This window comes from Balaenoptera physalus (genome assembly GCF_965194825.1).
Source record: "Balaenoptera physalus genome assembly, chromosome: X".
Taxonomy (NCBI): domain Eukaryota; kingdom Metazoa; phylum Chordata; class Mammalia; order Artiodactyla; family Balaenopteridae; genus Balaenoptera; species Balaenoptera physalus.
This window is the reverse complement of record NC_138903.1, coordinates 105312961-105325054: the sequence shown is the minus strand read 5'-3', so window position 1 is coordinate 105325054 and position 12094 is coordinate 105312961. Positions and strand designations below refer to the sequence as shown.

The 12094-nt window shown below is 41.0% G+C and overlaps 1 protein-coding gene and 1 long non-coding RNA gene across 9 annotated transcripts in view; both read left to right on the top strand.

Annotated features, from left to right (window-relative positions):
- Window positions 1-12094, top strand: part of UPF3B (UPF3B regulator of nonsense mediated mRNA decay) — a 43357-nt gene that overhangs the window by 17449 nt on the left and 13814 nt on the right. For 3 of the 8 annotated variants that reach the window (XM_082445558.1, XM_082445556.1, XM_082445559.1), the window contains one exon: window positions 11427-11533. In XM_082445558.1, the coding sequence (XP_082301684.1) occupies window positions 11427-11533 (107 nt within the window). Of the gene's footprint in view, window positions 1-9931; window positions 10255-11146; window positions 11254-11426; window positions 11534-12094 lie in introns of those variants that run through there. The other 5 variants (XM_082445560.1, XM_082445557.1, XM_082445554.1 and 2 more) reach the window with 4 other exon arrangements.
- LOC309652124 lies at window positions 3211-8780 on the top strand. The gene is made up of 2 exons (XR_014258603.1): window positions 3211-3882; window positions 3934-8780. It is a non-coding gene; the product is annotated as an uncharacterized lncRNA (long non-coding RNA).

Below are 12094 nucleotides of genomic sequence, written 5' to 3'. Positions count from 1 at the left end.
TCACTGCTGAGGGCGCGGGTTCAATCCCTGGTCGGGGAGCTAGGATCCCACAAGCCGCAGGGCGTGGCCAAAAAAATAAAATAAAATAACCAAAGTAATTAATAACTCCAGGAAAAACAAAATGTCATATATGAAAGGAAGCATAATAATGGTATATTATATGTCTCAGCTAGGAACAACATTTATATAGTCATAATAATGTTAACACCGCCTTAGGATTAAATGAAAGAAATAAAACTAAATGGGATAAGGGGACGTATATGCAAGAACAAGATGTGGCATTGTGAGTAAATCTTATTAGAAGCACTACTGTTATTTACTTGTGGTTTATCAGTCTGCCATGACTTGAGTGATTAATAACATATACAATTTGTGAGCTGGAACTATTTTCTACAATAGACATATTTATGACATCATGAAATTCTCCAAAACATGTTTTACAAGCTATTGGAGCTAATACATGCCTAACACAGGATGGGTAAAGACAGGTTCTTTAGCAAAATATTATGAGTCCTTAAGTCCTTATACTAAATGTCAGGGAGGCACAATAGAAAGGACCCCTATGGCTTATGACAAAGAGAAAAGCATAGTCAAATTTACTCTTACTTGGAAATTTGCCTTCAAGATGGTTAAGGTTTCTTATTTAGCTAACAAGGTCTTGAATATTCTCCAGCTTTTTTTTAAATTAGTACAGAGGAAAGTAATCTATAACAAAGCACATATTAAAAAATAAAACATTACTAACAACAACAAAAAAACAAAGCACATAAATGAACAGAATATCTTAGGTCCAAAAAACTGTTTTTTCTCCATCCAATATTCCATGTCTATTTTTCTCTTTTAATTGAGAGTGGACAGAAGAGACAAATAATTGTATTGTACATTTTCCCTCTCAGATACTTTCTGACTCTACTTGTGTGCCCACACATGCGTGTTTGTGGGTGGCGGTGGCTATAAGAGAACTCAACGCTCATCTTCAATAAAATTCAATAGATAATTCCTTCCTTTGTTTCTATGTGAAACTGAGTGGAGTAGGGGAAGAATTTGGGGAATTAATTAGGCAAGCAATCCTCTGTTTTAATATTTAGGAAAAGAAATCCAAATAACTTTTTAAAATTGTGGCAGAAACTAATCTAAAATTATTTATCTTAACATCATCAAGATAAATCTTTTCTATTTTTTTTCTTTTTTTTTTTTTGGCCGTGCTGCACAGCTTTTGAGATCTCAGTTCCCCGACCAGGGACTGAACCCAGGCCACAGCAGTGAAAGCCTGGAATCCTAACCATTAGGCCACCAGGGAACTCCCAATATAAATCTTTTCTATTTTGAATACCCTGTTCTTAGCTGGTGACTCTAAATGGTATCATTTTTTTTTTAGGGAAGAAGTAGATTTATTTAGAGAGAAACACATTCCATAGACAGAATGCGGTTCGCCTCAAAAGGCAAGAATGACCCTGGGAGAAACACTCCACAGAGTGTGGGCCATTTTAGAAGATGAGAGATCAGTGATTTCATTTTTAAACTCACTATTATTCATTACTCATATGATTATCTGAACCACAGTTTAAAGTATTTGAAACAACCAAAAGGCAAAGGATTTCTAACGTCTATAAAGAGAAAACATGAACTACTGAAACCAAGCAGAACCCTGAGGGGCCTTACCTGGGACAGACCCCTCCATGTCCCTCGCATCTGTTTGCAGAAAAGCTTTAGCCTCCTAGGCCTTCCCTAGGGTAAATTTAATCAGAGAAGTGAGAAAATGCAGAAACAAAGGAAAGCAGTCAAGCAAGACAAAATAATAATAGTTTATCCATAAAACAAAGTCAAGGACCTTTAGTTTCTCCTCAAGGGCTAGAGATAATATCCTGAGCTACATCCTTGAGTCGTTTTGCAGATACTAAAACTGCCACCAATTGGAAAAAGTTAACTGCATGCTGACCACCAGCACGGAGACCCCAGACTGGCTGGAACTCAGCAGGTTGATGATTGAGATTCCCAAAACATCACTCTGTTACCTCACCATCAACCAATCAGAGAATTGTGCATGAGCTGATCACACTCCCTCACACTGTCTTTAAAAACCCTTCCCTGAAAGCCATCAGGGAGTTTGGGTCTTATAAGCATGAGCTGGCTATTCTCCTTGCTTGACCCTATGTTGGGCACCTTATAATAAACACTGTACTTTCCTTCACCACAATCCAGTGTCAGTAGATTGGCTTGACTGCATAGGGTGAGTGGACCCAAGTTTGGTTCAGTAACACTATGAGATCTTTTAACATTGGAAGCTTTTTTTTGTCTTTAGAACATTGTCCTACTTGAAATTAGGAAAGTATTAATTTTGAACCATTTTCCCCCTTAGCCTTAGAAGTTTCTGCTTAGTAGCTGTTTACCATACATAAAGAAGAAACACTTCTGGTCATAACTTTTTTGTTTTCTTATATATTCATCTTTGATGTCTTTTTCCCCTTTGGGGTTTTTTATAGCTCCAAATCCCTCAAACCTGAATTTCTATAAGTTCATTATTTCCCTTTCTAATTGTCTTCCTTTACTTCTATATCTATAGAATGTGTTACTGTACTTGTTTAATATTTGACAAAAATCTCTTCATATTTTTATAATATAAACATCGTTTTATTAACATTACTGTTGCATCTGAGAATTTACCAGTATTTTTAAGATAAAAGATAACTAATTTTTTCTAGGTTTGTTTTTTTTAAAACTAGCAGCCTTGGAGATGTAATTTGGGTTCATGAACCACCTGTATTACTTACTAACCATGTAATTTTGGATTTGAGCCACCAAAATATGTCTTAATTTCACCCACTGCAAAATAGTGAAAGCAATAGCAGCCACCTCATAGGGCTGATGTGAGGGCTAAACAAGTTATTACACCTAATGTGCCCAGCACAGGGTAAAATTGAGCTTTTTTTCATGATTGTTTCTGTTGTTGTGAGTCCGTAAGTCTTTTGTCTAAACATAATCTCACTCTCAGTACATAGGCTCTTTCTAAGTCCATATTAGAGAATATGATTAACTTGTAATTTTTGTTTGACTTTTATACCCTGTAAATTTATTCCCCTGAGAAAATTATACATTTTCAGGATTTTAAACCTTATTTTATTTACTTACAAGTTTACATAAGTGTGGTATTCTCACTCGGAATCTAATGTCACTCCTCCAAGCCTCAGCCACCAATTTTAAACTGAAAAAAATTTTTTTTAATTGAGAAATTCACTTTTGTTTCCCATGAAACTGAATTGCTTATGTCATATCTTCCATTACCTCTTGTTTTATGTCATCAGTACACATGGGGAATAGCTGGTTAACATCTTTTGTTATAATCCTTGACCAATGGGAAGGTACTTTAAATAATTATACTATGTAATCCTCCTTTTTACATTGGAGTCCAAAGTTCTCAAACATATCTTTAACTTGGCTAATATATAAAATAAGCTGTTATCCTTTCCTTTACAGATAACTTTAGAATCAGCAGGCACTTATGTGGATTTTTTTTTTTTATACTTTACAAATTATCCAACTCCTTTTCTCATCGTCTGCTTGGGATTTGGGTAGTTTCAGAGCTGCTCTGGATCAAGAATTAATTAAAAACAACAACAAACACAACAGCATTTAAATGAAAGGAACTTTGATCTTGAAGTTGGGTGTTAGTGTTATATTGCCCATTATGCTGGGTGGAGCTGAACATCGGGCAGTCCCACATGATTCCCACAAGGAATTTTATTTGTGAAAGGAGTTAATACAAAAGGGGCAATACAACTTATAAAAAGCAGTCTGCTCAATGAAGGCCAGGGAAGAATTTTTAAACTAAGGGTTTTTCTCTGTGTATGTGTAAACATTTTCTTTCTGCTTTTCTACGGTGGGGTCCCAACCATGATATTGCCAACTTGGGAAGTGGGAAGAAGGATCTTGGAGTGTACAATCAAATGCTGAGAATCAATGATGTAAGGAACTTTGAGGAGAGTTTCTCTCTCTCTCTCTCTCTCTCCTTTACTCGCCCCCTTAACTGGTGAAAAGGAGCCGTAACACCTCCGCACCTTGGTTTTGTTTTTTTTATTTTGCTTTGGAATAAATAATATATTAACATGGTGCAATAACCAAAAGGTTAAAAAGGCATACAGTAAAAAATAAACATATGAAAAGGTGTTCTACTGCACTAATCATCAGAAAAATGCAAAGTAAAACTACAATGAGCAACCACTACACACCCACCAGACATTAGCAAGTGTTGGGAAGGGTGTGAAGCAATTGGGACTCTCACACACTGTTGGTAAGAGTGTAAATTGGTACAACCTCTTGGAAAACTCTTTGGCAGTATCTAATAGAGTGGAGCATATGCTTACTCTGGGATCCAGCAATTCCACTCCTAGGTATGTATCCAACGTAAATGAATACATATGATCACCAAACAACACATACTAGAATGTTCAGAGCAGCACCCCAAATATTGGAATGGATAAATAAACTGTGGTAGATTCATTCAATGGAATATTATACAGCAATGAGAATGAACAATTCAAAGCTACATACGACAACATAAATGAATCTCATAGTCATAAAAGTTGAGAGAGGGAGTTCCCTGACGGCCTAGTGGTTAGGGTTCTGGGCTTTCACTGCCGTGGCCCGGGTTCAATCCCTGGTCAGAGAACTGAGATCCCACAAGCTGCATGGTGCAGCCTAAATAAATAAACAAATAAAAGTTGAGAGAAAGAAACTCGACATAAAAGAATACATGCTGTGTGATTCAATTTACATAAAGTTTAAAACAAGCAAAACTAATCAATGGTGTTAGAAGTTAGGATGGTGGTATTCTTGGTGGGGGAAGTGACTGAGCAGGAACACCAAGAGGGCATCTGGAATGCTGGCAATGTTCTACTTCTTGATCTCAGTGCTGGTTACGTGAGTGTATTCACTCTGTGAAAATTCATCAAGCTATATGTTTATTATTTGTGCACTTATCTGTACGTGTTGTACTTTAAAATTTTAATTAAAAAGAAACTTCAGGGCTTCCCTGGTGGCACAGTGGTTGAGAATCTGCCTGCCAATGCAGGGGACACGGGTTCGAGCCCTGGTCTGGGAAGATCCCACATGCCGCGGAGCAACTAGGCCCGTGAGCCACAATTACTGAGCCTGCGCGTCTGGAGCCTGTGCTCTGCCACAAGAGAGGCCGCGATAGTGAGAGGCCCACGCACCACGATGAAGAGTGGGCCCCGCTTGCCGCAACTGGAGAAAGCCCTCACACAGAAACGAAGACCCAACACAGCCATAAATAAATAAATAAATAAATAAATAAATAAATAAATAAATTTATAAAAAAAAAAGAAACTTCACAGGGCTTCCCTGGTGGCGCAGTGGTTAAGAATCCACCTCCCAACGCAGCGGACATGGGTTCGAGCCCTGGTCCGGGAAGATCCCACATGCTGCAGAGCAACTAAGCCCGTGCGCCACAACTACTGAGCCCACGTGCCACAACTACTGAAGCCCACGCACCTAGAGCCCGTGCTCCGCAACAAGAGAAGCCAACGCAATGAGAAGCCCGTGCACCGCAAGGAAGAGTAGCCCCTGCTTGCTACAACTAAAGAAAGCCCGCGCGCAGCAACTAAGACCCAATGCAGCCAAAAATAAATAAATAAATGAATGAAAATGAAATTCCCTTTAAAAAAAAAAAAAGAAACTTTACAGTGTGTGGTAGGCAAAATAATGCCCCCTTAAATTGTCTACACCCTAATCCCCAGAACCTGTGACTATGTTACATTATATGGCAATGGAAATTAAGGTTGCTAATCAGCTGACTTTAACATAGGGAGAGTATCCTGGATTATCCAGGTGGGCACAACGTAGTCACAGGGGTCCTTAAAAGTGGAAGGGGGAAGCAGAAGAGAGAGTGAAAGAGACATAGATGAAGCATGGTCAGAGAGAGAGGCTATGTTTTTTTTTTATATATATATATTTATTTATTTATTTGGCTATGCTGGGTCTTAGTTGCAGCATGTGGGATCTTTAGTTGCTGCATGTGGGATCTAATTCCCTGACCAGGGATCGAACCCAGGCCCCCTACATTGGGAGCACGGAGTCTTAGCCACTGGACCACCAGGGAAGTCCCGAGAGATGCTATATTATTGGCTTTGAAGATGGAGGGAAGGGCCACAAGCTGAGGAATATGAGCAACCTCAAGAATCTGGAAAAGACAAGGAACTAGATTCTCTCCTAGAGCCTCCAGGAAGGAACTCAGTCCTGCCATCACCTCAGTTTTAGTCCAGTGAGACCTCTGTTGGACTTTTAACCTACAGAACTGTAAGATAATAAATTTGTGTTATTTTAACCCAAAAAATTTGTGGTAATTTGTTGCAGCAGTAATAGGAAACTAATACAGGCGGTGTGAGGAGAGATCAGGTGTTCAGTTTTGGACATGTTCAGAGAATCTGAATGTGTTAGACATCTAAGTGGAGATGTCAAAGTAGGCAGTTGGATATATGTCTGGAATTCAGAGGAGAGGTATGGACTGGTGATATAAATTTTGGAGTTGTCAGCAAAGAGAGAAAATCCACAAGAACAGATGGGACTAACAGAGGAGTGAGTGTAGATAGAAAAGGGGTCTAAGGACTGAGCCCTGGAACACCCAAGTCTGACGACTGAAATACAGCAGTTTAAAGCTAGCAAGCACTCCAAAACAGGCATACAAATGCAAAGCTAAGTAGGAGTTCAGAGGCAGATACCTAAGCTAGGCTTGTATGAGTGGGCAGGTGCTGGAGGCAAGAGTGAGTAACAGATCCCAAATACAGGGAAATAGCCTTGGCAACAGGAATTAGGAACACAAGCATATGCTTGGCAACAGAAGTGAGAAAATTTAAGAATGGAGTCTGGGTAATATATTCTAGACGTCAGCAAAAATGGGTCCTTGGCCCTGAGCCACCTTTCTGCCTTGGGTTTCTATTGCATCCTTAACTTGGTTCCTGCCTGCTGTGGGTGTCTGTGTTTCTCTCTGGCTTATCATTTGCCCTTCTCTCCCACTTCACTTCCTTTTTCCTTAATTGTACATAATAGAGATATAATATGTTCAATTGATACTAACACTTTTTTTCACATTTTAACACCTCTGAAATCAAGATACATCTTAAAATTGATAGTGTGTCATAGTTCAATTGGCAGCATTTTTTTTCTTTCTTTGTATATAAAATAATGGTTTTAGATTCGATGGTATCTTAGAGTTGATGAAATACAAACGCTCTATCATTTAGAGCAATATTTTTCTTTTTATTGAGATATAGGCTTAGGTTGGGAAATATCTCTGCAAGTTATGCCTCACCAGGGAAATGTCAATTCTAATCACCCTGGGACAGCTTTTGGAGCTTTTTCTTTTTCTTGAAGCTGCTGCTCTTGCTGGCAGCAGCCTCTTCAGGTCCACTGCTGAGTGGCTCCTCCTTGGAAGAGAATTTCCTCTTTTTCTTTTCTTTTTTTTAAATTTTCAGTACATTAAATTTACTCATAAAAACATTCTAAAATGTACAATTTTTCCTTTTTAACAAAGTATAATAAAACATTAAAAACCCCCAAAACAGAATACTTGACATTTACAAGAGAATTTCCTCTTTTTCTTGGGGACACTCTTGTTTCCTGCCTCTTTAGGGTCACTAATTGGTTCCTTTTTGGGGAAAGATTTCTTCCTCTTGTAAAGACTTCCACTGCCAGCTGTCTCTTCAAGATCACTACTAACCAGCTCCTCCACGGAAAAAGATTTTTCTTGGGTTTGGAGAAGGAGACAGATTCCATTCCATTCTCCTGAGGAGCCCCCTGGGGCTTTTGCTAAGCAATATTTTTCAAATTTTGCATTTCTTTTAATCTGAGGGGCTGAATTTCAATAAAATATAATTTACATGAAATAATATTTGCCAATTTTAAGTGTACAATTCAATGAGTTTACACAAATGTCTGCAGTCATGCAACCACCACCACAATCATGATAAAGAGCATTTTTTATAATTCCAAAAAGTTCCCTGGAGCCCTTCTGCAGTCGAGCCCTTCTGCAGTCAATCCCTTCTCCCCACCCCCGGACCCCCCTGGCAATCATTGATCTGCTTTCTCTCACTATAGTTTTACCTTTTCTGGAATTTCATATCAGTGAGATCATACACCATGTATTCTCTTTGTGTCCTGATTCTTTCACTCAGCATAATCGTTTTGAGATTCACTCATGTGGATGGACGTATCGGTTCATTTTTATTGCTGAGTAGTATTTCGATCTATGGATGTGCCACATTTTGTTTATGCATTAGCCAGTTGACAGATATTTGGGTTGTTTCCAGTTTGGGGCTATTATAAATAATGCATAACTAGCCTTTTTAAAAGCGGGAAGGGGGGCAATCCCATCTAAAGCAAGTTGGGTTTTATTTTATTTTCTCCTCCCTGTGGGGCATCAGTACCATGATAGATTCCTTTTACTTTTAAAAATGGTGATGAAGGGCTTCCCTGGTGGCGCAGTGGTTAAGAATCTGCCTGCTAATGCAGGGGACACGGGTTCGAGCCCTGGTCTGGGAAGATCCCACATGCCGCGGAGCAACTGGGCCCGTGAGCCACAGCTACTGAGCCTGCGCGTCTGGAGCCTGTGCTCCGCAACAAGAGAGGCCGTGATAGTGAGAGGCCCGCGCACCGCGATGAAGAGTGGCCCCCCGCTTGCCGCAACTAGAGAAAGCCCTCACACAGAAACGAAGACCCAACACAGCCAAAAATAAATAAATTAATTAAAAAAAAAAAAAAAACAAAAACGAATCTGCCTGCCAATGTAGGGGACACGGGTTCGAGCTCTGGTCTGGGAAGATCCCACATGCCGCGGAGCAGCTAAGCCCGTGAGCCACAGTTACTGAACCTGCGCGTCTGGAGCCTGTGCTCCGCAACGGGAGAGGCCGCGATAGTGAGAGGCCCGCGCACCGCGATGAAGAGTGGCCCCCGCTCTCCACAGCTGGAGAAAGCTCTCGCACAGAAACGAAGACCCAACACAGCCAAAAATAAATAAATTAATTTAAAAAAAATTTTTAAAAAAACGGTGATGAAAACAAATCTCATACATTTTGGTTATAATGATCCTTTAATGTCAGTGTTCTGTGCGTGTTTATTAAGTGTCTGAATCCTAATCAATATAAGGAAAAAAACCTCTAAAGCCTCTGAAAGGACACTTCACAACCAATGATAGAAAATACAAGTCGTTCCCCTAGTGAGGTAAACTTTGGATAACATCGGGTTTATCTGAGGAAAACAAAGCCCACAGAAAGTATCTTTAGATCTGAAAAACACTACACTTTCAAGATTAAGGATTCCATTTACTTACAAATAGGAACCCTGAAACACTTACGACTCCAGATCTCCCGGCCAGAAGCGGGTAAATGCTTTTTTATTTATTTATTTATTTATTTTTGGCTGCGTTGGGTCTTCGTTGCTGCCCGCGGGCTTTCTCTAGTTGGCAGCGAGCGGGGGCTGCTCTCCCTTGCGATGCGCGGGCTTTTCATTGCGGTGGCCTGTCTTGTTGCGGAGCACGAGCTCTAGGTGCGCGGGCTTCAGTAGTTGTGGCGCGTGGGCTCAGTAGGCTCGTGGGCTCTAGAGCGCAGGCTAAGTAGTTGTGGCACGCGGGCTTAGTTGCTCCGCGGTATGTGGGATCTTCCCGGACCAGGGCTCGAATCTGTGTACCCTGCATTGGCAGGCAGATTCTTAACCACTGCGCAACCAGGGAAGCCCGAGTAAGTGCTTTGTATGCCGGGATTTGTAGTCCGTGAAATACTCGTCCCAGCCAAGATGGCGGAGTTGCTAATGACTTGCCCCGAGGGAGTCTGGGTCGCAAGGGGATTGGGCGGTGTGGGGATTCCGCGGGCGGGAAGCTAAGACCAGGTGCTACAACCTTTCCACTGAAAGAAGCCGGACGTCCTGAAGTCTCGCGAGATCCTGGCGCGGCCCAATGGAAAGCAGGGCTTCGGCTATCACTAGGGGCGTCTGGTGGGGGCGGAGCTCTGTCCGGAGTGGGCCGGGAGTCTTTAGGTGCCGGCGTAGTGGCGTTTAGGCCGAGCTACTGCGATGAGGAGCGAAACCGTGGCCATGAAGGAGGAGAAGGAGCATAGGCCTAAGGAGAAGCGAGTAACCCTCTTGACTCCCCCGGGGGCCACAGGCAGCGTCTGTGGGGCTTCGGGGGACAGCATCAAACGGGAAGATAAGCAGGATCGGAACAAGGAGAAGAAAGAGGCGTTGAGCAAGGTGTCTGGCCGGCTGTCGGCCCAGGAGAGGGCGGGACGGTTCCAACACCCGTGGAGGATGGTTGGGAAGGGGCTGCCCTCTTCCTCTCCCAGTCTCTTCCTCTGTTTCTTCACTTGAGTGAAAATCGCATCACCCTGTCTCATCCACTCGCCAGAAATGTGGGAGCCCCTCCCCGCCGAGCCCCGGGATGGGAGTGAGGGAGGGCGGGGGGATTCCCAGACAAGAAGGGTTTAGGTCAGAGCTGTGAGATTATAATGGGAGGGGTAGCGATAGTGAAAAGAATGAGGAATTGGAGGGGAATTATTGAATAGTGAAGAGGCCATCACGGGTGGGAGTAGTTTGTGATAGGAATATTAATAGAGGCTCGTTGAGGGAGTGGGTGGGTGGGGGATGTTATGGTCTGGGGGCCAGATCGGGTGCATCCTTATTTGGGGAGCAATGAGGGAATTTGTGGTATGCCTTAGAATTTTGAATTCTTTATGCTGATTGAGTAAGGATTTTATTTTAGGATGTGTTGGATGTGGTAGGGAAATATTAATAAATCAAGAATTCATGGCACCCACAAAAGACCAGGGTTGGTTTACTAATTTCTTACCACTACTGAAAATGGGTGATAGAAAATGAGGCGAAAACCTAGTAAACTGTGGGGCTTCGGGTTAACAGAACCTGAGATTTTCCTTGCTCCAGGCAGTCCTCTTTTCTGAGAGTTGTGGGGTTTTTTTAAACTACGTTACTGTTATGTTTGACTAATCATTCTGAGCTTTCTGAACATTCTCTTGGGTTTTTATAAGTGATCTCATCGTTTAAAGGCCAACTTTCTTCAGGGACAGTGATTCAGGTATGACAGAAAATGGATTTGTACTAATTTTATTTTCCTTATTCATTTCTTAAGGTGGTAATACGGAGATTACCGCCCACTTTGACCAAGGAGCAGCTTCAGGAACATCTTCAGCCTATGCCTGAGCATGATTATTTTGAGTTTTTTTCTAATGATACTAGGTAAAATAAGTAAAAAAAGAGGGAGGGGGTAAATGAAAAAGGTTTCTTCCATTCTTTTTTATCCTACTAATGTTTTCCATTTGATTTTTGAGCCTATCTTTTTAATATATGCATACTTGTAATTCAGTCAGACACCTGCAAGCACATTGACATAATTGCTTTCCTCCCTGCAGCCTGTATCCTCATATGTATGCCAGAGCATACATCAACTTTAAAAACCAGGAGGACATTATTTTGTTCAGGGATCGTTTCGATGGTTATGTATTCCTTGACAATAAAGGTAAGTCCTTTTAACTGAGGGGGTTGGTTTCTTTGTCATTTGTATGTTTAAGACAATGTGTGTATCACAGTGTTTTCTCGATGCCTTCATGGCGTTTCTAAAATCCTGGGTGATAAGATGAGCAACATTTAAAGAGTTTTACACATTTGATAAGCTTATGACAGCCTTATAAATAGATAATATGACTTTTTACAGTCCTCAGGTATTTGTATTAACCTATTATTTCTGTAGTTTGATCAACTGAATGAAATTGCCACAGTTTTCTCCTCCAGTGACTGTTCTTTTGCCCGGTATTAGATGATCTGTTGTTTTGAGTATTTACTAGTTTCAACAGTGATACTGATAAATGACTCTTTAAACTTGTATGACAAATTTTAAATATTTACTTCTCATCTTGCTTCAAGGACCAACACTTATTTAAGTCAGATTCTTTATGTCAATAGTTGCCAGTTGGAGTACTGTTTAACATTCTAAGTTGTATATAATTAAAACATTGAACTTGATGATTTCCCACTTTGTATCCAGGAATTTATAGGGAAGAAAAACTTCTGCCTTAACTCT